At 52.7% G+C, this 23,009-nt stretch overlaps 1 protein-coding gene across 1 annotated transcript; it reads left to right on the plus strand.

Annotated features, from left to right (window-relative positions):
• The first annotated feature begins 7,140 nt into the window (after positions 1–7,140).
• Positions 7,141–21,504, plus strand: IGFBP4 (insulin like growth factor binding protein 4). The gene is made up of 4 exons (XM_032163552.2): positions 7,141–7,790; positions 16,629–16,786; positions 17,562–17,696; positions 20,218–21,504. Exons 1-4 carry the CDS (start codon positions 7,442–7,444, stop codon positions 20,350–20,352), a joined length of 777 nt encoding a protein of 258 aa, XP_032019443.1. The 5' UTR covers positions 7,141–7,441; the 3' UTR covers positions 20,353–21,504.
• Positions 21,505–23,009: the final 1,505 nt, after the last annotated feature.

The raw sequence follows: 23,009 nt of genomic DNA on the forward strand, positions 1-23,009 counted from the left end.
TTCCACTTGTTTGCTGTGTGACTCTGAGTAAGTTACAAACCTCTCCATGCCTCCATTTCCTTGTCTTAAAAAGGGGATGGTGATAGCGCCTACTTCATGAGGTTGCTGTGAAGTGTACATGAGTGAAGCACTTAGATCCCTGTCCTGCATGTAGTCTGTGACTACTGTGTTAACTTTTTTTTTTTTTTTTTAGACAGAGTTTCGCTCCTGTAGCCCAGGCTGGAGTGCAATGGTGCAATCTTGGCTCACCGCAACCTCTGCCTCCCGGGTTCAAGAGATACTCCTGCCTCAGCCTCCCCAGTAGCTGGGATTACAGGCACACACCACCGTGCCCGGCTAACTTTTTGTGTTTTCAGTAGAGACAGGGTTTCACCATGTTGGTCAGTCTGGTCTTGAATTCTTGACCTCAGGTAATCCACCTGCTTCGGCCACCCAAAGTGCTGGGATTACAGGCGTGAGCCACCACGCCTGGCCTAATTTTCATTATTATGTATAGTTTGTCTACTCCATCAGACAAGATGATCCCTAGGGCAAGTCCATCAACTCAGAGGTTCCCTCAGGGCAGAACTGTGTCTTTCCCCCTGAGAACTGGGCTTGCTTTTTTCCTATCTGTCTCTCTTTTTTTTTTTGAGACAGAGTCTCGCTCTGTCGCCCAGGCTGCAGTGTAATGGTGCTATCTGTGTTCACTGCAACCTCTGCCTCCCGGGTTCAAGCGATTTTCGTGCCTCAGCCTCCCAAGTAGCTGAGATTACAGGCGCCTGCCATCACACTTGGCTAATTTTTGTATTTTTAGTAGAGATGGGATTTATCCATATTGGCCAGGCTGGTCTCGAACCCCTAACCTCAAATGATCTGCCCGCCTCGGCCTCCCAAAGTGTTGGGATTACAGGCGTGAGCCACCGCACCCGGCCTCTTCCTATCTATTCTCTAAGACGCCCAGCCTGAACCCTGCAGAGGTTGGAAATTGTACCAACAAGGAAGCCAGTGAGACTTTCTAAGTAACAAGCCAGCTAGGGTGGGAGGTGGAGGAGGCTGGGAGGGAGTAGGCATTTTCTTCATCCATTCATCAGGAGGAGTGTCTTCCCAGTCCTTAGGGTACCCAGGAGGCAGGGACAGACAATGATGCTGTGGGAGAGGAGGTTTCACTTTCTGGTAGAGCCCTGGGCTGAGAAAAATGTCAGGGAAGGAGGGCCAGATTTCTGCCTTGGAGAGGGTCCTCGTCTGAGCTTCCAGTCCACGAGGAGACAGAAGCCAGGTGGAAAAAACTGATGACCAGCACCTGTACCTTCTCCTTGGGTTCCAGAGCCTCTCCTCATTCATTATCTTGTTTTTTCTTCCAACCATTCTGTGGAAGATAAGCCCATTTCTTCTCTCTCTCTCTCTACATATATATATGAAAAATTTTAAATTAATTAATTAAATAATTTTTTTGAGAGGGAGTCTTGCTCTATCACCCAGGCTGGAGTGCAGTGCAGTGGTGCAATCTTGGCTCACTGCAGCCTCTGCCTCCTGGGTTCAAGTGATCCTCCTGCCTCAGCCTCCTGAGTAGCTGAGATTACAGGTGCACGTCACCATGCCTAGCTAATTTTTGTATTTTTAGTAGAGATAAGGTTTCACCATGTTGGTCAGGCTGGTCTCAAACCCCTGAACCTCAACTGATCCACCTGCCTCGGCCTCCCAAAGTCCTGGGATTACTGGCATGAGCCACTGCGCCTGGATGAAATTTTTTTTACAGAGGGTGGAAATGATCCTCCAAGATGTTAAGTGACAGGTCTAAGGTCACACAGCTCTTAAGAGGCTGTGTTGCAACTTGAACCCAAGTCCTCTGACTCCAAATCCATGCATTTTTTTTTTTTTTTTTTAGATGGAGTCTTGCTCTGTTGCCAGGCTGGAGTGCAGTGGCACGATCTTGGCTGACTGCAACCTCTGCCTCCCAGGTTCAAGGAATTCTCCTGCCTCAGCCCCCCGAGTAGCTGGGACTACAGGTGCACGCCACCGGGCCCGGCTAATTTTTGTAATTTTAGTAGAGAGGGGGTTTCACCATGTTGGCTGTGATGGTCTCGATCTCTTGACCTTATGATCCCAAAGTGCCTTGGCCTCCCAAAGTGCTGGGATTACAGGTGTGAGCCACCGCGCCCGGCCTGCTCTTTTTAGAAACAATTTTATTTTTTATTTTTAAGAGACCAGGTGTGTCTCTGTTACCCAGGCTGGAGAGCAGTGGCACTCATAGTTCACTGCAGGCTTGAACCCTTGGGCTCAAGGGACCCTCCTACTTCAGCCTCCTGAATAGCTAGGACTATAGGCACATGCTACCATAGCTGGCTAATTTTTTTTTTTTTTTTTTTTGAGACAGGGTTTCACTCTGTTGCCCAAGCTGGAGTGCAGTGAGCTATCTTGGCTCACTGCAACCTCGACTTCCTGGGCTAAAGTGATTCTGCTACCTCAGCCTCCCGAGTAGCTAGGACCACAGGTGCATGCCACCACGCCCGACTAGTTTTTGTATTTTTTTTTTTGCAGAGACAATGTTTTGCCATGTTGCCCAGGCTGGTCTTGAACTCCTGCGCTCAAGCGATCCACCTGCCTTGGCCTCCCAAAGTGCTGGGATTACAGACGCGAGCCACCATGCCTGGCCCCATGCTCTTTATACAGCCTCTCCCAGACACGACACTTGCAGGCTGAAGGGGGACACTAAACCCAGTCTTCTGAGAGCCTCTAGTTCAGTGGGGGAGACACAGGTCTTGCCACCAGGGGGTCTCAGCCATGTGGAGAAGTTACAGTTCCCAGCAGGAGAGGGGTAGGAGGGAGCAAACACTTGGTGCTTACTATGTGCCAGGCACTTTGGATAGGTCTGTCTCTCTTTCTTGCTGCAAAGTCCCATTTTCCAGATAAGGCCTGAAGCTCAGAGAGCTCAGGTAACTTGTTTTAGGTTTCCTAGTGAGCCCAGTGACACGGCTGGGGTCAGAATCCAGGTCATCGTGACGCTCACACTGTGCTGATTCTTGTAGCATGGAAGGCCATTGGCTCAAGGATCATCTCTCTCTTTTTATTTTTTATGGTGAAAAGATATACATATATTTAGAATTAGACAGCTGGACTCAGTTTAGATGATCCCAATTTTGTTGGTAACATCCAAAGCGTCATAATCAGGAGCCAGTCCAACATATGCCTTCTTCTCTCCATCAGGCTGAATCAGGGTGTTGACCTTGGCCACAATCAATGTCATAGAGCTTCTTCACAGCCTGTTTGATGTGGTGCTTGTTGGCTTTAACATTCACAATGAACACAAGTGTATTGTTGTCTTCTATCTTCTTCATGGCAGACTCAGTGGTCAGTGGAAACTTATTGACAGCATAGTGGTCAAGCTTGTTTCTCCTGGGGGCACTCTTCTGAGGATATTTGGGCTGCCTCCGAAGTCGCAGTGTCTTGGGCTGCCAGAAGGTGGATGACCTGCGGATCTTCTTTTTTTTTTGTGGCTGTGGACACCTTTCAACACCGCCTTCTTGAATTCGGCTTTAAGAGGAGCAAGAGATTCCTTCTTTGCCTTCGGCACCGTCTTGTGAAAAAGGATCATCTCTAATGAAGACTTTCAGCCTGTATGCCCTGAATGTAAAACTGACCACCTGTGGCTCTGGATCCCCATTGTGCCCCATATGAACATCTCCCAGGGCACCTGCACACTTCTCAGATTTATTTTATTTACATACTATCCTCCCTCATTAGGCAGTGAGCTCCTTGAGGGCAGGGGGTGATCTTGGTCATCTCTGCATCCCTGGTATGTAGCATAAGGCCTGTGCATATTAGGCGTTCAGTAAATCTGTGTTACGTGAATGGTAGGAGGTGCTTGGAAGGCCTCTTTCCTGTGCATCTTCCTGCCTCCTTGGAATTAACCCAATGATGAGGGGTGGAGGGACACCAGAGGATGGACTGAGGGGCTGGCGTTGAGGTGTGGGAATCTGTCTTGTCTGGCAACCTTTGCAGATTCCCACACTCACCTGCACTCATGCTTCATCCCAGGCATGTTGTGTGGCATTGTCCGGCCTCTCCTGCACTCCTGCCTCTGTGTCCCGGCACCTTTTCTCCTCTTGGGTTTGCTGAACAGGGGACATGTCTGGCATTGGGAGCAGAACTATTCTTCTCCCTTCCATTTTATTCTCACAAGAGCTTCAAGAGGTAGGATGGGTGGAGATGATTTACCTCCATGTTACAGCTAAGGTCAGTCAAACTCCAAGTTCACACAAGTTGGTGGCAGAACAGGGTCCAGTGACGATCAAGGAGGGAGATGGGGTGGGGCAGTTTTCTTTTCTTTTTTCTTTTTTTTTTTTGAGACTGAGTCTTGCTCTGTTGCCCAGGCTGGAGTGCAGTGGTGCGATCTCGGCTCACTACAACCTCTGTCTCCCGGGTTCAAGCGATTCTCCTGCCTCAGCCTCACGAGTAGCTGGGACTACAGGTGTGTGTCACCATGCCTGACTAATTTTTTGTATTTTTAGTAGAGACGAGGTTTCACCGTGTTAGCCACGATGGTCTCGATCTCCTGACATGATCCACCCGCCTCGGCCTCCCAAAGTGCTGGAATTACAGGCGTGAGCCACCGTGCCTGGCCTGGGGGCAGTTTTCTGAATCAGGCACAGGCTGGGCTTCCCCAGGGACTTGAGGAAGCTGGTTCTGTTTGCCCTTCTCCAAGGCATATGGGGCAGAAGGGTCCCTACTTCATCTATGAGATGGAATGGAGAGAACCCCAGAATCTTGGCCCCAGCCATCACTTTCCAGCCCTTCTGCAGTCTTGATGGTTGCCAGTAGGTGCCGTCAGTTTGCAACTTTTTGGTCTGTCCTGCAGGTCCGGCTGCCAGTCCCAATCTCCCTGCAATCATCTCTCAGTAAGTAGGAGGTAGCCCAACCTCCGCGAGGCTGAAAGACCCCTGTCCTGGGGGAAGAAACAGGAAGAGGGTCTCTGAACCGCATTTCAGCTTGGCTGACCTGCAGCTTTCTAGGCCGAGACCAAAAAAAAAAAAAAAAAAAAAAAAAAAAAAAAAAATCCACAGTAGGTTACTGATTATTCCTGGACAGGTACCCTTAACCTGAAACCAGCTCCAGTACAGCAGAAGCCTTTGTAGGGGAGGATGGGTGGGAATTGGGGGGCGCTGAGAGGGAACCTAGGAGATGGATCTTTGCTCCAAATGCCACTCCAGGGCTCTCCTCAATTTGGGCAGGATTGGGCAAGGCTGGGGGAATAGGGGCATCAATAGGATTTCACAAAGGGTCAAGCCAGGCCCAACACTAGCCCAAGTAGCAACATTGGGTGAATTAAAAAAGCATCCCTTCCTTAAAATTCTTTTTTTTTTTTTTTTTTTTTTTTTTTTGAGACGGAGTCTTCCTCTGTCGCCTGGACTGGAGTGCAGTGGTATGATCTCTGATCACTATAACCTCCTCCTCCTGGGGTTCAAGCGATTCTTCTGCCTCAGCCTCCAAAGTAGCTGGGATTACAGGCATGCGCCACCACGCCTGGCTAATTTTTGTATTTTTAGTAGAGATGGGGTTTCATCATGTTGGCTAGACTGGTCTCAAACTCCTGATCTCAGGTGATCTGCCCACCTTGGCCTCCCAAAGTGCTACGATTACAGGCATGAGCCACTACACCCGGCCTTCTTTTTTCTTTTTCTTTCTTTTTTTCTTTTTGAGATGGAGTCTCGCTCTGTCGCCCAGGTTGGAGTGCAGTGGTGCAATCTCAGCTCACTGCAAGCTCCACCTCCCGGGATCAAGCCATTCTCCTGCCTCAGCCTCCCTAGTAGCTGGGACTACAGGTACCCACCACCACGCCCGGCTAATTTTTTGTATTTTTAGTAGAGAGGGGGTTTCACCGTGCTAGCCAGGATGGTGTCGATCTTTTGACCTCGTGATCCGCCTGCCTCGGCTTCCCAAAGTGCTGGGATTACAGGCATGAGCCACCGCACCCGGCCTTCTTTCTTTCTTAGAGACAGAGTTTCCTTTTTTCACCTAAGCTGGTGTGCAGCGGTACAATTCTAGCTCACTGCAGCCTCCAACTCCTGGGCTCAAGTGATCCTCTTGCCTCAGGCTCCCGGGTACCCGGGACCACAGGCGAACGCCACCACACCTGGCTAATTTTAAAATTTTTTTGTAGAGACAAGGTCTCACTACGTTGCCTAGACTGGTCTTGAACTCCTGGGCTCAAGTGATCCTCCAGCCTCAGCCTCCAAAAGTGCTGGCATTACAGGTGTGAGCCACTGCTGCACCCCTCAAAATCCTTCACTGCCATCTGGGAAATGCACCTGCACCCCTCAAAATCCTTCACTGCCATCTGGGAAATGATCACAACAGCTCTACAAATACACAATGACCACAAGGAATGGTGCCCCTCTGGAGTTGTTCAACGCAAAACTTGCACATTGCAAGTGGCAATCTCCCAGGCCTGCCTCCCTCCACGAGTGAGTCTGAATGGGCCTGAGAGGCAAACATCCAAGAAGGGGGAAGAGGCTTGGCGGCACCTCCCTCCCCGGGAGTTCTGCTGATTCCATCTTGGGGAAGCAGGGTGGACCAGGGCCCAAATGAGCCCTGGGGAGATTGCGGGGGAGGGAGAGGTTGCATGGGACAAGTGGCAAGAAGCCTGTTAACGTCTTAGGGCCACCAGGCCTTTCTGTGCCCCTAGCTAAGTGCCTGTACGCTTTACCCCACCTCAGGAGGGTTGGTCTCCAGCGGTTGAGGCTGGAAGCACCGGGGTGCGGTGGAAAGGGTTCTGTCCAGGAAGAGCGGATACGCAGAGCTGGGAGTCCGGGCTAGGAGGTCCCTTTCTCGGTGGGAGACTGAGGCCGCCTTGGCGGGGCGGGACAAGGCTCCTCCGAGGTCGGGAGAGGGGGCCCCGCAGCAGCCCTTTGGCTTCCCTTCTCCCTTGCCTCCCCTCCGGGGCTCCGGTTCAGAGGCGCTCTGGGCGCCTGCCACGGCTTCCAAACTGCGCCGCTTCCTTCTTCGGGAGAAAAGGACTTTCAGATGTAGCGGCGGCGGCGGCGACTCAGGACAGCGCCCCCTCCCCCTAACGGCCGCCTCTCCCTCTCCCCCTCGCCCGCCCCGGCTCCCCCACCTCTGGGAAGGCGCTGGGGGTGTGGCCAGGGACCGGTATAAAGTCCGGGGGAGCCGGTCCCGGGCAGCCGCTCAGCCCCCTGCCCCTCGCTGCCCGCTGCCTGCCTGGGCCGGGCCGAGGATGCGGCGCAGCGCTTCGGCGGCCAGGCTTGCTCCCCTCCGGCCCGCCTGCTAACTTCCCCCGCTCCGTCCCCGTTCGCCCGCCGGGCCGCCCCGTCTCCCCGCGCCCTCCAGGTCGGGTCCTCCAGGCGCGCCGGGTGCTGCCGCCGTGTGCCCTCCGCTGCCCGCCCGCGCGCCCGCGCTCCCCGCCTGCGCCCAGCGCCCCGCGCCCGCGCCCAGTCCTCGCGCGGTCATGCTGCCCCTCTGCCTCGTGGCCGCCCTGCTGCTGGCCGCCGGGCCCGGGCCGAGCCTGGGCGACGAAGCCATCCACTGCCCGCCCTGCTCCGAGGAGAAGCTGGCGCGCTGCCGCCCCCCCGTGGGCTGCGAAGAGCTGGTGCGAGAGCCCGGCTGCGGCTGTTGCGCCACTTGCGCCCTGGGCTTGGGGATGCCCTGCGGGGTGTACACCCCCCGTTGCGGCTCGGGCCTGCGCTGCTACCCGCCCCGGGGGGTGGAGAAGCCCCTGCACACACTGATGCACGGGCAAGGCGTGTGCATGGAGCTGGCGGAGATCGAGGCCATCCAGGAAAGCCTGCAGCCCTCTGGTAAGGCACCCGTGGCCTCCCAATTCCCTCCTGAGAGCGCTCCCTTCCCAGCGGCTTCTTCCCCATTCCAGCCGTCCTGGAAGGCCCTTAAAAATCCCCTGTGAGTTGAAGAGAAGACAGGTACGTGGCAGGGCCCGACTGGCATGGGACAGGCTCACCAAGGAAACTGCTACCGTGTCCCTAGCAGCCTGTTGCCACCACCAAGGGAGACTGTCCCATCGCTCCATCTCAAACCTCCAAGGGTTGTCTATTTGATAAGGGGGTCCCAGTGGGAGGCCTGGCTGCTGGTGTAAGAGTAGCAGATTAAGGTCCAGGTAAGTCAGCTGTCTAGGGCCAGAGAACTGGAGGATGGTGGTGGGGTGTGTGTTGGGGAGGATGGGGGAGGGGGGAAGCTTTCTGTTCCTGATCCAGGCCCATGGTGAAATCCCAGTGGTCTGGGGAGCCAGGGCCTGAATTTTTTTTTACATGGTCCAGTGGTGGAGTGGGACATACAAAATAGAGGGACTTTGGCGGTGAGGGGCATAAGACTTGCCCTTCCCCAAAGCCCGGAGCCAGGTCACCTTGTTGTTTGAGAGGCAGTGGGAAGACGGGTCCCTCTGCCAGGCCTGGACACCTCTGCCTGCCCTGGTATACAGGCCCCCTGTTCTTTTCTCCAGGCAGGTATGATTTGAGGTGGCAGAAAATCTTGGCTCCTAGCCCAGAGCTGCAGGAGCCTCATGTGTGTGGGATAGGGAATAGAGAAGGGGACGGGGGGTCAGGGGAGAGAAACAGAGAGAGAGAGAGAGAGAGAGAGAGAGAGAGACTCTGAGAAGGCCCTTGCCCTAACCTCATTCTTACACTTTCTTTTTTTGTTTCTCAGTTTCTCCTTGACTCTCAGTCTCTCCTTAGACTCTCAGTCTCTTTTCCTTCTTTCTCTTGCTCTTTTGTTCTTCCTGATTTGTCTCTCTCAACCTCTAGTTTCACTAGTCATGCTCCCAAGTTCTGTTTTCCTCAGTGTCTTCTGCCCATCATGCCTTTCTTTCTCCACCTTATTCTGTGTTTCTGTTTCAGTTGCTCTGCTTGTCTCCCTCTCTTTCTGTTGCTCTTTCTCTGTGTCTCTGTCACTGTTTGTCTTTCTCTGTTACTTTGGGACTCTTTCTGTCTGCCTTTCTGTATCTATGCCTCTGTTTCTCATTCCATCTCTGACCCTGTTTTGCTCTCCTGTGCCTCTGTCTGTCTCTGTCTCTTTTCCTGGTGCTTGAAGCTTCCATTGTTGCAGTCCGGATGCTGGGACTCCAGCCCCAAGCTTCCTGTCCTGGGTCCCAAACCCTCCACTTCCTCAATCCTCTGCAGCTTGTCAGCCGAGGAGAGCAGGATGCAGGGAAAACAGGAAGGAGGTGGACTCCAGGGGTCTGGGCCTCAGGCCTCTCTGCCCTTCCTGCCCCTGGGTAGGGAGAGATGGGTCAGCAGAAAACATTCTAGGAGAAATGCCAGCCTGGCACCCAGCATATCTGGGAAGGGGGGTCCTGGGGGAGAAAGTCGCTAATCTTGGGGCAGAGATGCCAGTGGCAATGGTAGAGGAGGGGTACTGAGACTGGGAGGGAGCAAGGGCCGAGCCCTTGGGTTCTCGGGGTACAACAGAGTCACATTCCCTTTGAATCTCCATCCTCCACCAGCCAGAGGGTATCTGGCACCAGATAAGGATGGCTGGTAGCCTCCTCCTCTCTCACCACTTTGAATGCAAGACAGAAGAGCCCTCAAAGGGCTGGGTAGGAATACCTCATCCTCTGGTTGGGTAGGAATACTCCATCCTGTAGTGGAGGAAAATAAGATCCCCTAGGGGTTTGGGGAGGGCATGGCATGAAAAGTTTGTGGTTGTCCTCTGGATATAATGCAAACTGGCCTCCAGGAGTGTCTAGGGGCTGGGTGTGGAGGTTCATGCTTGCAATCCCAGTACTTTGAGAGGATTGCTTGAGGCCAGGAGTTCGGGACCAGCCTGAGCAATATAGCCAGACCCCCATCTCTAAAAAAAAAAAAAAAAAAAAAATTAACCAACTGCAGTAGCTCATGCCTATAGTCCCAGCTACTTGGGAGTCTGAGATGGGAAGCTCAAGGTTACAATGAGCTATGATCACATGATTGCACTCCAGCCTGGGCAACTCTATTTCGAAAAAAAAAAAAAAAAAAGGCTGGGCGCAGTGGCTCACACCTGTAATCTCAGTACTTTGGGAGGCTGAGGAGGGTGAATCACCTGAGGTCAGGAGTTTGAGACCAGCCTGGTCAACATGGTGAAACCTCGTCTCTACCAAAAATACAAAAATTAGCTGGACATGGTGGTGCGTGCCTGTGGTCCCAGCTACTCGGAAGGCTGAGGCAGGAGAATCGCTTGAACCCGGGAGGTGGAGGTTGCAGTGAACCAAGATTGTGCCACTGCGCTTTAGCTTGGGTGACAGAGCGAGACTCTGTCTAAAAACAAAACAAAACAAACAAACAAACAAACAAACAAAAAAACGGTGTCTTGGAATGGGGCGGCTTTAGGTCCCCTTTGGATGACACAGCTGAGGTCTGTAATGCCCCTCCCCCTTTCCTCCTTGCCTTGCCCTCCAGCCTCCAGCCATGCAATGGATGCAGGTATCTGGAGAGAGACAAGGGAAGCCTGGAGGTACCTACTGAGCAAGCTATGCCCGTGCCCTCCCACACCTCCTAGTCATCATAGAAGTAATCCCTTGCTGTGACCTGGGCCACATGGCACCATGTAAAAGGCACTCTCTAGAGTTCTGCTGTAGCCCTGCAGGGTCTGTGGGTGAGATAAGACGACCAAGCCCCTACCCACCCATCTTTTTAGCCTTACACAGTCAGTAGGCCACTGTCTGCTTTAGGTCCCAACGCTTGGGCCCATCGGCCTGCGAATAGCTTGGTCGAGGGTACCTGTCTATTTTTTCTGCCTTTTCCTTTTGGGGCTGAGTGTGAGCAGGTGGCTGGGGGAGGGTGGCCACTTGGCATGCCCTCTTCTTTGGCTGCTATGGTCCAGCTGCCTCCTGCTTGCCCCAGGGGCAGATCTCCCCTTTCCATCTCCAGCCACCCCTGCCTGCCCTCCTGTCACAGCTTTCCATGAGCTGGCCAGGTTGTGGCTTAACACCACTGAGGCCACCAGAGATGAAGCGGGGCATGTGCGTCAAAAGTCCACAACTCTGCAACCTGATACTGATCCTAGACTCATGGAATCTGGGGCAGTAGACAGTGGAAAGATCAGCGTTTGGACGGGGTTCCTAAGCTGGGCTCTCAGTCCCATTGGGACAGGGTTAGGGAACAGGCAGGCTGGGTTAATTTTTAGTCAATGCAGCAAATACTGCCCCCCTACTTCAGTACTGGGAATCCAGTTATGTCATGGGAACAAGGGCATTCCCAGAAATTCTGTGCCTTGTGGGGAGGGGGAGGGAGGAGCATGGCCGCTTCCCATTTTTAATTTAGTACTGGCAAAGCTAGCAGTATTGGTGCCTCGGGTATCAGGAGTCTTTCCACTTAAAGACAGAGTGCTGCAGAGCTAAGTCTCTCCTCCTCCCCTTCCACCCAGTCTACTTCATTTTCCTAATTTGTAAAGTGGGGAGGGCAACAGGACCTGCCTCACAGGGTTGGGGCGTCTGGCATGGGGTAAGAGCTCAATACATTGAAGTGATGATGAAGATGGTGATGAAGAAGCTGATGCTAGGACTTAGGGAAACGGTAGGACAAGGGAGCAAATTTGGGGCAACATTCAGAGGAGTTGAGAGGGGTGGGGTGGCCTTTGGTGCATTTTGCTGCTGTCAACATGAGAAGAACAGGCCAAGTTGCCTTATCTGTTTTTTATTCTGAGGCTGGCAGCATGACACAGCTGTTGGGGGGGATGCCCCTTGAGCCAGACCTCAGAGAAAGGGCCTGGTACCCAGCACCAGTGGTCTTGGCTTCTCCAGCCAGAGTCTAGGGGAAGAGGGAAAAGACCTTTCTAGCAGGACAGGTGGGTGACCCTCTGGATCACAGCTGAAACTTCTGGTTTGGATGGCTGGGCCCACTCAGTTCATAGCCTAGGTGTCTCTCGAGGGCCAGGGGCTGGCGTTGGGGAGAAATTGTGAGGGTAAAATCAGGCAACAGGAAAGAGGAAATCCTCTGGCTTTCGCCACAAACTTTGCAGCCGGTGGTGCCAAAGCCGTGTGGCCTCTTCTCTCTCTGGCGCCTTCCCTTCCTCTGCTGCTGGAGCAAAGACCGAGGTTTCCCCTGTAGTCAGATGTCAGCTGGCTTAGCTCCAAGCTGGGGGCTGTAGGAGGACCAAGCCTACTTGGAAGTCCCATCTCCCAAACAAGCTTTTTGGAGGTCAGACTTTTCAGGGGAATAGGTCTGACTCCACTCCTGCTCAGAGGGGAACCCACAGGCACTGGAATTTCTCCAGAGGCCACTACCAGGATGAGTAGCACCAGGTGGCTGGAACTCTTGTGTTAGCAGGGAAATAGCAAGTATTTAGCCAGTTTTGGAGATGAGAAGGTTAACGTTATCAAGAGACTCAATGCTATAACCCTTACCCCCACAAAAACCTGGTGCTTAGGGGTGGATCCTGGGATGGCTCTTCAGTCTGCCAGTTAAGCAGGGTTGGGCAAGGAAAAGTTACAGATTACATGGAAAGTCAACAAACCACGGTGCAGAGAAGCTGTTGAAGTCAGCATGCCCTGCCCTGGCTCTGTGTCTCTGATCAGGACAGGGTCAGAGTGCCCAAGTGCATGTGGGTAAGGCACATGTGGATGAGTGTGTGTCTGGACACGTGATTGTTTGTATACACTTGCGATTCTTGAGCCCCAGCCTGTCTGTGTGTGAGTAGGCAAATACGGATTTACCCTGTGTCCCCATGAGACTAAGGAGGGAGCTACTCTCCCTATCTGGTGGGTGCTACTCCGTATAGACATGAACTGGGGGTAAGTAGGATGGCTAGTGGGGAACCTAACAAGGGAGAAGCCAGGCAGGCTGCTGGCTCAGCTTTTCCTAGGTAACCCCCCGATGTGACATGGGGCCATACCAACCCAAGAGCATGAGCCATGCCTCTGGGCTCACCCTGTGCCCCATGCAGCCCTAGGCTTCAGTGAGCACACCTAATCCTCCTTAATGGTAAACATCCCAAATATCCATTAATAATCCTCTGAGGGTTAGTTGTTTGTGAACTTTGACTCATAAAAACTCAGCACTGTGGCTCACACCTGTAATCCTAGCACTTTGGGAAGTTGAGGCAGAAGGATCACTTGAGGCCAGAAGTTTGAGACCAGCCTGAGTAACATAGTGAGACCCTGTCTCTTAAAAAAAAAAGAAAAAGCCGGGCGCGGTGGCTCATGCCTGTAATCCCAGCACTTTGGGAGGCTGAGGCGGGTGGATCACAAGGTCAGGAGATCGAGACCATCCTGGCTAACACGGTGAAACCCCATCTCTACTAAAAACACAAAAAATTAGCCGGGCATGGTAGCGGGCACCTGTAGTCCCAGCTACTTGGGAGGCTGAGGCAGGAGAATGGCGTGAACCTGGGAGGTGGAGCTTGCAGTGAGCCGAGATTGCGCCACTGCACTCCAGCCTGGGCGACAGAGCGAGACTCCGTCTCAGAAAAAAAAAGAGAGAGAGAGAGAGAGAAAAAGAAACTCAACATGGAAAGCATAGTTGTGGTCGTGCTTCTATTCCATATCTCTTGAGATTTTTGAGGCTGCTACCACCCGAATTCTTCACACTTCCAGGGTGGGAGCTCACTACCTCCTGAAAACTCTTCCCCACTCCTTGAACTCCTGAAAAACCTTCCTCACTCCTTGAACCAAAGAATATTCTACCCATTTACTAAGAGGAATGAATCATTGTACAAAACAGTGCTTGCTTTTTTAAAATTTTGAGACGGTCTCACTTGTTGCACAGGCTGGAGTACAGTGGCGTGATCACTGCTCACTGCAGCCTCGACCTCCTGGGTTCAGGTGATCCTCCCACCTCAGCCTCCCAAGTGGGTGGGACTACACGTGTGCGTCACCACACCAGGCTAATTTTTTGTAGAGATAGTGTTTCACTATGTTTCCTAGGCTGGTCTTGAACTCTTGGGCTCAAGCGATCCACCTATCTCAGCCTTCCAAAGTGTTGGGATTACAGGCGTGAGCCACCCCGGCTGGCCCCTAGTACTTTCTTGTATGGTCATTAAAAGAAAGCAAACTCAGGAAAAACAAAGGCTTTCCAGGTTGGAAGGGTGCCCCCTGGTGTTAGTGTCCTGGGCTGTGGCAAACAAGTCCAGGTGATCTCCTCCAGCCCTACCTAAGTAACATGGTGGGGCCTTTGTCCACATCTCAGCTCAGCCTCTGTCCTTCTGACATTTGGTTCTAATTCTTTAATTCTGGAATTTTTTTTTTGTTTTTTTTGTTTTTGTTTTAAGAGACAAGGTCTCGCTCTCTTACCTAGGCTGGGGTGCAGTGGCACAATCATAGCTCACTGTAGCCTTGATGTACTGGGGTCAAGCGATCCTCCCACCTCAGTCTTCTAAGTTAGGCCCACAGGCATGTGCCACCACGTCTGGCTAATTTTTTTTTTTTTTTTTGGTAGAGACAGGGTCTTGCTATATTGCCCAGGCTAGTCTTGAACTCCTGGCCTCAAGTGATCCTCCTGCCTTGGCCTCTCAAAGCACTGGGATTACAGGCGTGAGCACCCAGCCTGGTTCTAATTCTTTGAGGTCTTCCATTTCCTCTTTCTCTCCACTCCCCAGTTCCAGCTTACACCCCTGAAACACGGTGACTCCATCCTCAAGCCTTATGGCTTTGTGCAAGGTGGGGGCATGGAGGGAGGTGATCACTGGGCCAGCTTAGGTTTCTTTGGCTGGAGGAATTCCTTGGGAGGGTCTCAAAGGAAGGGCCTGGATCCCAGATCTTTCTCTGGTTCCTAACCAAGGGCTCAGGATCCATCTCCTTATGGTCCCCTTGGCACAATCCTCGTCTTCTGAAGTTCGTGTTTCTTCTTTTGCTGCCTACCTTGGCCAGGGGATCTTGCTATAGTGTCTTCTCTTTGGTTGACTCTTAGGAACTTGATGTAGGACTGGAGTCTCCTCTGGACTGTCCTTCTTGGGATTTTAAATGTGCAGAAGGATGGATTATATCTGTCTCCTCTATTTATTTCTTCCCTTTTATTCGTCTTTCTAAGCCAGCCCTCCACCATAACAAAATCTTCTTCCATCCTTGGTGAATTTTATTAATAACCTTTGGTGTGGAAGGTTATTGACAAAGACTTTCTGGTTAGATTCCTCCTTGCCTGGTTTGCCTTTATCCACATATTTCTCCCCACACCCCCCAAACCAAGAGAATGAGAAAAGAACCAACTCCCCGGCTTTGGCCAGGCAGAAAAATACCATTTGACCCAGAGGCAGCTCTGGGATCGCTGCCACGCATGGAGGAACCTGCTAACTCCTCAGGAAAAAAAAACCCTGACGCAAACCAGATGTAACCTCCTGTCCGGGTGCCAACATCTGGAATGCTGGCAGGGGCTTTGCACTCAGGCCGGCAGCGAGCTGCCAAGCCTGAGCATTTCAGAGGTGGCTCTGATCTGCAGAGAGGTCTTCCAACCTCTTTCTCCAGCTCAGCCCTGTGTTCCGGTTTTGACTGCCTGGAGGGAGGAGCAGTGGTTACAGTTCTGGGACTCGAGCATGGGGTTTTTCTTTTTTTAAAAAGTGTATTTTATTTTTTTTTTTAGAGACAGGGTCTTGCTCTGTCACCCAGGCTGGAGTGCAGTGGTGTGATCATAGCTCACTGTCAACCTCGAATTCCTGGGTTCAAGTGATGCTCCTGCCTCAGCCTCCTGAGTAGCTAGGACTACAGGCACATGCCACCATACCTGGTTAATTTTTAAATTTTTTGTGAAGATGGGGTCTTGCCATGTTGCCTAGGCTGGTCTCGAACTCCTGGCCTTAAGTAATCTTCTCTCCTCGGCCTCCCAAAGTGTTGGGATTACAGGTGTGAGCCACAATGCCCCATTTGGATGGAGTTTTTCTTGAGCTCAGATAGAGCCTTCAGGAGATCCCACAGAGGCGTTGAAGGTCTAGCCTCATCACTCCCGTCTCCAGACCCCTGGTGCCCTGGTTCTGGGCAACCCCTATGGACTTTGGATGGAGTCCGAAGTCTAAGAATGGGAAACTTCGAGGTGGGGGACTGAAGGAATGTGTGAGGCTGTTCTTGTGGTCCTGGGGCCACACAGATTGTGTTACACACACACTCACACACACACACACGCACTCACTCTTCCTCATGCAGGCGGATACACTAACTCCCACTTCTCTCCCACCCAGCCAGTGGGGAGAGCCTTTTGGGCTAGAGATCTCATTGCTCATGGAAACTCTGATTCAGGCCATTTGGAAGAGGGCGAGCAGAGTCCACAGCCCTGGGGATCCCCTGGCTGGCTCAGCCGGACACCGAAAAAAATCAGGAAAGGCGACAGGGAGAACGATCAGATGGAGAGGGGAATGGTGGGAGGAGCTGAATGGAAAGGGGACAGGATCCAGCAGGGGGCCCCCCTGCCTGCCTCAGACCTCCCTGCAGGGCCCAGAGGACCCTCCTGCCATCTCGGCAGCTGCAGCTGGTGACTCATCTGAACGCTGGCCTGGGTGGGGTGAGGGACAAGTCAAGGACTTCAAGAGGAATATTCTCCTGAGAGATCCAGGGGAGAGGGGAGGAGGTGGGGGGCTGCTCTTGTTTCTTCCCGCTCCCCAGGCCCCTGCTTTTCTCCAGCACCAAGCCGAAGAATCCCCAGGAAGGAGAACGTGGGTGGGAGGCTGGGTTGTTGTGACGCTCTGACCTCTTCTGGTGCTGACCTCTCCTTATCGCTACCTGAATGCAGACAAGGATGAGGGCGACCACCCCAACAACAGCTTCAGCCCCTGTAGCGCCCATGACCGCAGGTGCCTGCAGAAGCACTTCGCCAAAATTCGAGACCGGAGCACCAGTGGGGGCAAGATGAAGGTCAATGGGGCGCCCCGGGAGGATGCCCGGCCTGTGGTAAGGACCACCGACGCACAAATGTGCATGTGCATAGACACACACACACACACACATGCCCCCCCACCATGCACGCACACACACACACACCATCACCACCAGATCTGGGGCGTGTTCATTCAGCATACATTCTAGGGTGACTACTGTGTGCAAGGTGAGTCATCAGGACCCAGAGAAAGCACTCATTCCCTTCCTTGGGATTCCTTTCCTGCCCATCAGTTATATACATCGGGACAGCTTAAGTGATTATTGAATACTGAAAAACTTCTATACCGATTGGTAAAAAGCAGTTGCCCAAAGCGCCCTGAGGTTTCTTGGCCTTTTTTGGATTCCCCACCCCAGACCTTCTCAGTAACCAAAGGGTAAATGCTGGCCATAGCAGGGGGCCTGGGGACGCTGCCCCAGGGTCTGGCTAATGTCCCTTCTGAAGGGCTTACAAGTTGTCAGTTGTAAGTTTTATCTGTCCCTTCTGCATAGAAATCACCCCCTCCCTGGCTTTCTGCATAGGTTCCCACAGCTCCTTTCCCCACAATGTCCCCTCACTTCCCACCCCTCCTTTGAAGAAGCTCTTTGGCTCGAGAACCTTTCCTCCACGTCTCTACCCTCCCCACTGTGTCCTCTGGACCCAGGCCTCTCTCTTCACCTCTCTGGGTCCTGCCCAGCCCCTGGGGCTCAGGCCTTTCAGAGCCTTCAGTTCCCACTTAGCTCTGACCTCAGGCCTGGGCCTCCTGCCTCTCTTCCTTCTGCTGAGCAATTTTGTCTTCCCCTCCTCCAGCCCCAGGGCTCCTGCCAGAGCGAGCTGCACCGGGCCCTGGAGCGGCTGGCCGCTTCACAGAGCCGCACCCACGAGGACCTCTACATCATCCCCATCCCCAACTGCGACCGCAACGGCAACTTCCACCCCAAGCAGGTGGGTCTCTGTCTCCCGCTGGCTCGGCCCTGGACTCAGCTCTGGGGCATTCCTGGCCTCTCCATAGGATGGTCCAGGATGGAGATCTCAGGAAGGGGAAACTCCTCAACCCCAACCCAACCCCTTGGAGCTTCCCTAAACCCTACCTCAGCATCAGAACCTCACTCATTTTGGAGACGAGGAGACTGTGATCCAGAGAGGAGTAAAAGCACCCGGGCTAGTCCGGAGTCATAGAGCAAGTTAACAGCAGATCCCGCCTCCCTATCCAGGGCAATTTCCCTCACCCCTGGATTTCACCGTCTGTGGTGCAGACCTAGCAACCCTGAAAACCTCTGGCTCCCAACACTCTCTCATTCACTCTACTCTATTCCTATGAGTAATTCCTCCTGCCGCTGAGTGAGGTTTCATCTGGGAATGGAGGGCCAAAGTCATGAGGAGTCAGGGAGGAAACTCAGCCTACCCCTCCCTGCAAGGCGAGTAGCAAAACCACCTGAGGTACAGCAAGGGTGGAGGTAAAGCCAGATTGGACGGTTGGAGACAGGCACTTTGGGTAGAAGCAGAGGAAGGAGTGGGGCAGGAGAGAAGACACAAAGGCAGCAACTTCCCTATTCCTTCCTGCCCTTGGAAGCTGGGGTCCTCTGACAAGCCTCCAGGAGGCTGGGATGGTCAGCAGGGTTGGCCTCTTCCAGCCTATCTCTGGCCCATCAGAATGGGTGGCCTGTCTGGGCAGGGCTCTGGTGTGCCTCCTGCTGGGTGTTGTCTGGGGAACCCTAGCCTGGAGCTCTTTGTGGGTGTAGACAGACCCATTTCCCTGCTCCATGAGCTATAAACAAATCCACAGTTCGAGCTGCCACACTGCCAGCAGAGGCCTAGATAGAAGGACAAAGGTTGCCCTGAGTCTGTGCATCCCAGGATGGCGTGAAAACGGTATGAGTGAAGGGCCAGAGAGGGCGCCCCAAAACCAATGCCCAGCCTATTTCTAATCTTTATCCTAACACGAATTTTATCCTTGTCCCAATTAAAAAAACTTTTTCTCTTAATAAAAAAAAAAAATTAATAGCTTTATTTTTTAGAGTAGTTTTAGGTTTACAGAAAACTTGAGCAAGAGTACAGAGTTTCAATGTATTGTCCTCCACCCCAGTTTCCTCATTATTAACATCTTACATTTGTTGCAATTGATGAACGAATATTAGTATATTATTATTAATTAGTGGTTCACATTTTGTGTTGTACAATTCTATGCATTTTCTTCTCCTGATTTTTTTTTTTTTTAAAGGCAGGATCTCACTCAGTCTCCCAGGCTGGAGTGATCACAGCTCACTGCAACCTCCACATCCTGGGCTCACGTGATCCTCCTACCTCAGTCTCCTGAGCAGCTGGGACCACAGGCACACAACTATGTCAGGCTAATTTTTTTTTTTTTGAGAAAGAGTTTGGCTCTTGTTGTCGAGGCTGGAGTGCAATGGCAGGATCTCAGCTCACTGCAACCTCCACCTCCTGGGTTCAAGTGATTCTCCTGCCTCAGCTCCCGAGTAGCTGGGATTACAGGTGCCCACCACCACGCCCGGCTAATTTTTTGTATTTTTAGGAGAGATGGGGCTTTGCCATGTTGGCCAGGCTGGTCTCAAACTCCGGACCTAAGGTGATCCACCCACCTCGGCCTCCCAAAGTGCTGGGATTACAGGCATGAGCCACCACTGCCTGCATGCCAGGCTTATTTAAAATTTTTATTTTTTTTTGTAGAGATGGAAGGGTCTCTCTATGTTGCCCAGGCTGGTCTTGAACTCCTGAGCTCAAGCGATCCACTGCCTCTGGCTCCCAAAATGCTGGGATTACAAGCTTGAGCCACTAGCTTCTTCCTCTGATTTTTATCCCATTGAAAGTTCTGACACTTGAACTTTATCCCCAGACCAGTTCTGATCCTTAAGCTCTCCTTTACTCCAAGTTTAATTCTCACCCTGAAATATACATTTGCGCCCCCTGAACCTCCTACTATCTAATTTTGACCCAAACTTTAGCTTAATTTTAGTTATTCTGACCTTGACCTCTGTCTTTATCCCAATTGTGTTTTTACCTGGGCTTTAACCCTCACCCAACTCATCCAACTCAACTTTTAGTCATATTTCCTAATTCAATTGCAACTCTTATCCTGGTCCTACCTTAATCCCGACTTGGATCCACCTCATAACTATAAGCCCATTCTTAAAGTCTCAACCCAATCGGAATACGTACCCAAAACATCTCCAACCTGAACCCAGCCTTTCAAATCCAGCTGTGCCTTTAAACCCGAGGGCCTTCTTAAGGTCCTGCCTTCCAGAACTCTCTAGACCTTTCCTTCTTGACCATGTTCTCCGTGCTCCAGTGAGCTCAGAAGACCTATGCTCAAAAAAGAATCACCACCCTCAGAGGCCATCTTGAAGCAGCGACTGTCTGACTTGGGGGCTGGGCTGGGATTGGGATGGGTCACTTGGAGTCTCTTTTCCTGTGTCGGAACTGACCCCTCATGCCCTTCTCTTGGCAGTGTCACCCAGCTCTGGATGGGCAGCGTGGCAAGTGCTGGTGTGTGGACCGGAAGACGGGAGTGAAGCTTCCGGGGGGCCTGGAGCCAAAGGGGGAGCTGGACTGCCACCAGCTGGCTGACAGCTTTCGAGAGTGAGGCCTGCCAGCAGGCCAGGGGCTCAGCGTCCCCTGCTACTCCCGTGCTCTGGAGGCTGCAGAGCTGACCCAGAGTGGAGTCTGAGTCTGAGTCCTGTCTCTGCCTGCGGCCCAGAAGTTTCCCTCAAGTGCGCGTGTGCACGTGTGCGTGTGCGTGCGTGTGCGTGTGTGTGTGTTTGTGAGCATGGGTGTGCCCTTGGGGTAAGCCAGAGCCTGGGGTGTTCTCTTTGGTATTACACAGCCCAAGAGAACTGAGAGTGGCACTTAGCCCAAGAGGTCTGAGCCCTGGTGTGTTTCCAGATCGATCCTGGATTCACTCACTCACTCGTTCTTTCATTCATCCAGCCACCTAAAAACATTTACTGACCACGTACTACGTGCCAGCTCTAGTTTTCAGCCTTGGGAGGTTTTATTCTGACTTCCTCTGATTTTGGCATGTGGAGACACTCCTATAAGGAGAGCTCAAGCCTGTGGGAGAAGAAAAATCTCATTCCCAGAGTCAGAGGAGAAGAGACATGTACCTTGACCATCGTCCCTCCTCTCAAGCTAGCCAGAGGGTGGGAGCATAAGGAAGCGTGGGGTAGCAGACGGAGTAATGGTCACAAAGTCCAGACCCACTCCCAAAGCTCAGACTTGCCAGGCTCCCTTTCTCTTCTTCCCCAGGTCCTTCCTTTAGGTCTGGTTGTTGCGCCATCTGCTTGGTTGGCTGGCAGCTGAGAGCCCTGCTGTGGGGGAAGGAAGGGGGTCAAAGGAAGACTTGAAGCACAGAGGGCTAGGGAGGTGGGGTACATTTCTCTGAGCAGTCAGGGTGGGAAGAAAGAATGCAAGAGTGGACTGAATGTGCCTAATGGAGAAGACCTACGTGCTAGGGGATGAGGGGCTTCCTGGGTCCTGTTCCCTACCCCATTTGTGGTCACAGCCATGAAGTCACTGGGATGACCTTATCCTTCCAGTGGCTCACTTCCTGTGGCTCTGCCTCCCTCTCCATATCTCCTTCCCCTACACCTCCCTCCCCACACCTCCCTACTCCCCTGGGCATCTTCTGGCTTGACTGGATGGAAGGAGACTTAGGAACCTACCAGTTGGCCATGATGTCTTTTCTTCTTTTTCTTTTTCTTTTTTTTAACAAAACAGAACAAAACCAAAAAATGTCCAGATGATTGTGTTTGGTTGATTTATTCTCAGACACAGGGATGCACCAGGGGTGGAGAGAGGGGGACAGATTTTGGGAGGTGAGCACTGTGTGGTCCCCAGACCTGCCTGTATGGTAAGGGACTGCAGAAGGACGGCCAATCCACCTTCCTCTTCCCTGCAAGGGAAGTTTCCTAGGGAAGTCCTTGGCTTCAAAGTCTGCGCTGTCTTTACTTAGACTCCTGGTGGGCAAACAATGGCTCCTGAAAGGGGGGCGTGACCAAGGACAGCCCTGTGGCGGGGGGGGGGGGGGGGCAGAGCTGTCTCGGGATCAGCTGGCATGTGGGGCTGGGGCATTTCCTAGGGCATAGGGCAGACTGGGCTTGCATCTGGATTTGATTTATTAATTTGTTGGGGAGGGGCGGGGACACTGCCCTGCATTTGAGGAAAGGGGGTAGTTGCTTCAGCACATTCCACAGCTCTGACTGCCGAGATCTGACTCAGGCATTGTGCTGAGATTGGATCCTGAGGTTGGGAGGGGTTGACTTTGCTGTAGACTCGGTGCCAGCCACAGCTTCAGAATTTGTGCTCACATGGTATGCCTGGACTCTTGGCCATCCTCCAAATGCCCCTCCCCTCCCACACCTCTGTGCCTTGTGTGTGTGTGTGCACGCATGTGTGTGGCAGGGGGTGGAGGGTCCGGGAGCAGAAGCTGATCTCTCGGTGAGGGCCTTTTTCCAGGAGGTTGCAGGCAGTCTGGAGACGCTGCATTGAGCCTGCCACCCGCTGCGCGGCCTCCCTCCTGTCTAGCTGTGTCCTGGATTCTCAGCCCCCTCCCCAGCTCCAGAGGCGCTCCCAGGCTTCTGATTTCACTGGGCCCCGACTTCGTTGGCACCTGTCCGGTCTGCGTCTTGAGGCTGGGTCTGCAGTTCCGTCTCTCTAGCTCTGCCCCAGCAGCGAAGTCCTGCAGCCATCTGGTCTCCCTGAGGCACCACGGCGGCTGCCAGCAGCAGGAGATAAAGAACAAAGTGGCGTTGAGGGTTGCTCATGAGAGTCCCCTCCTTCTGGAGCCCAGGCCAAGGCCTGTGGGGATGGGAGGTGCTGCAGGCTGAAGATTAAGTTTTAGGTTTCAAGTTTAGGGAAAGTATCTCTTTCCCTAAGGCATCTTTTTCAACTCCCCTTGTCTCTAGTTCCAAGTTGGCTTGGAAGTAGCTGTGTGCATGGCCTGGGTGTACCTTCATGACATACGTGCATTTGTGGAGTATGTGTGTGTGCATGCATGTGAGTGAGTACGATGCAGTGACACCTGAAACATGAGTGTATGGGCTATTTGGGGGTGTGCATGCCTGTTTGATGTGTGAAGGCAAGGTGTGCCATTTGTGTGGTGTGTAAATGTGGCATGTGCATTTGTGTGGTGTTTATATGTGGCATGTGAACACGTGTGCAATGTGAGGAGAGAGGGAATGAGACATTCACGGAGCACGCATGTCCCTCCTGGCTGTGGATGACTGGACTCTCGCTCATTAG

This window comes from Hylobates moloch, unplaced genomic scaffold (assembly GCF_009828535.3).
Source record: "Hylobates moloch isolate HMO894 unplaced genomic scaffold, HMol_V3 SCAFFOLD_10, whole genome shotgun sequence".
Taxonomy (NCBI): domain Eukaryota; kingdom Metazoa; phylum Chordata; class Mammalia; order Primates; family Hylobatidae; genus Hylobates; species Hylobates moloch.

Coding starts and splice junctions, on each gene's coding strand:
- IGFBP4 (XM_032163552.2), top strand. CDS start 7,442: ATGCTGCCCCTCTGCCTCGTGGCCGCCCTGCTGCTGGCCGCCGGGCCC. Junction 7,791..16,628: donor GGAAAGCCTGCAGCCCTCTG/GTAAGGCACCCG, acceptor ACCTGAATGCAG/ACAAGGATGAGGGCGACCAC. Junction 17,697..20,217: donor GCAACTTCCACCCCAAGCAG/GTGGGTCTCTGT, acceptor TTCTCTTGGCAG/TGTCACCCAGCTCTGGATGG.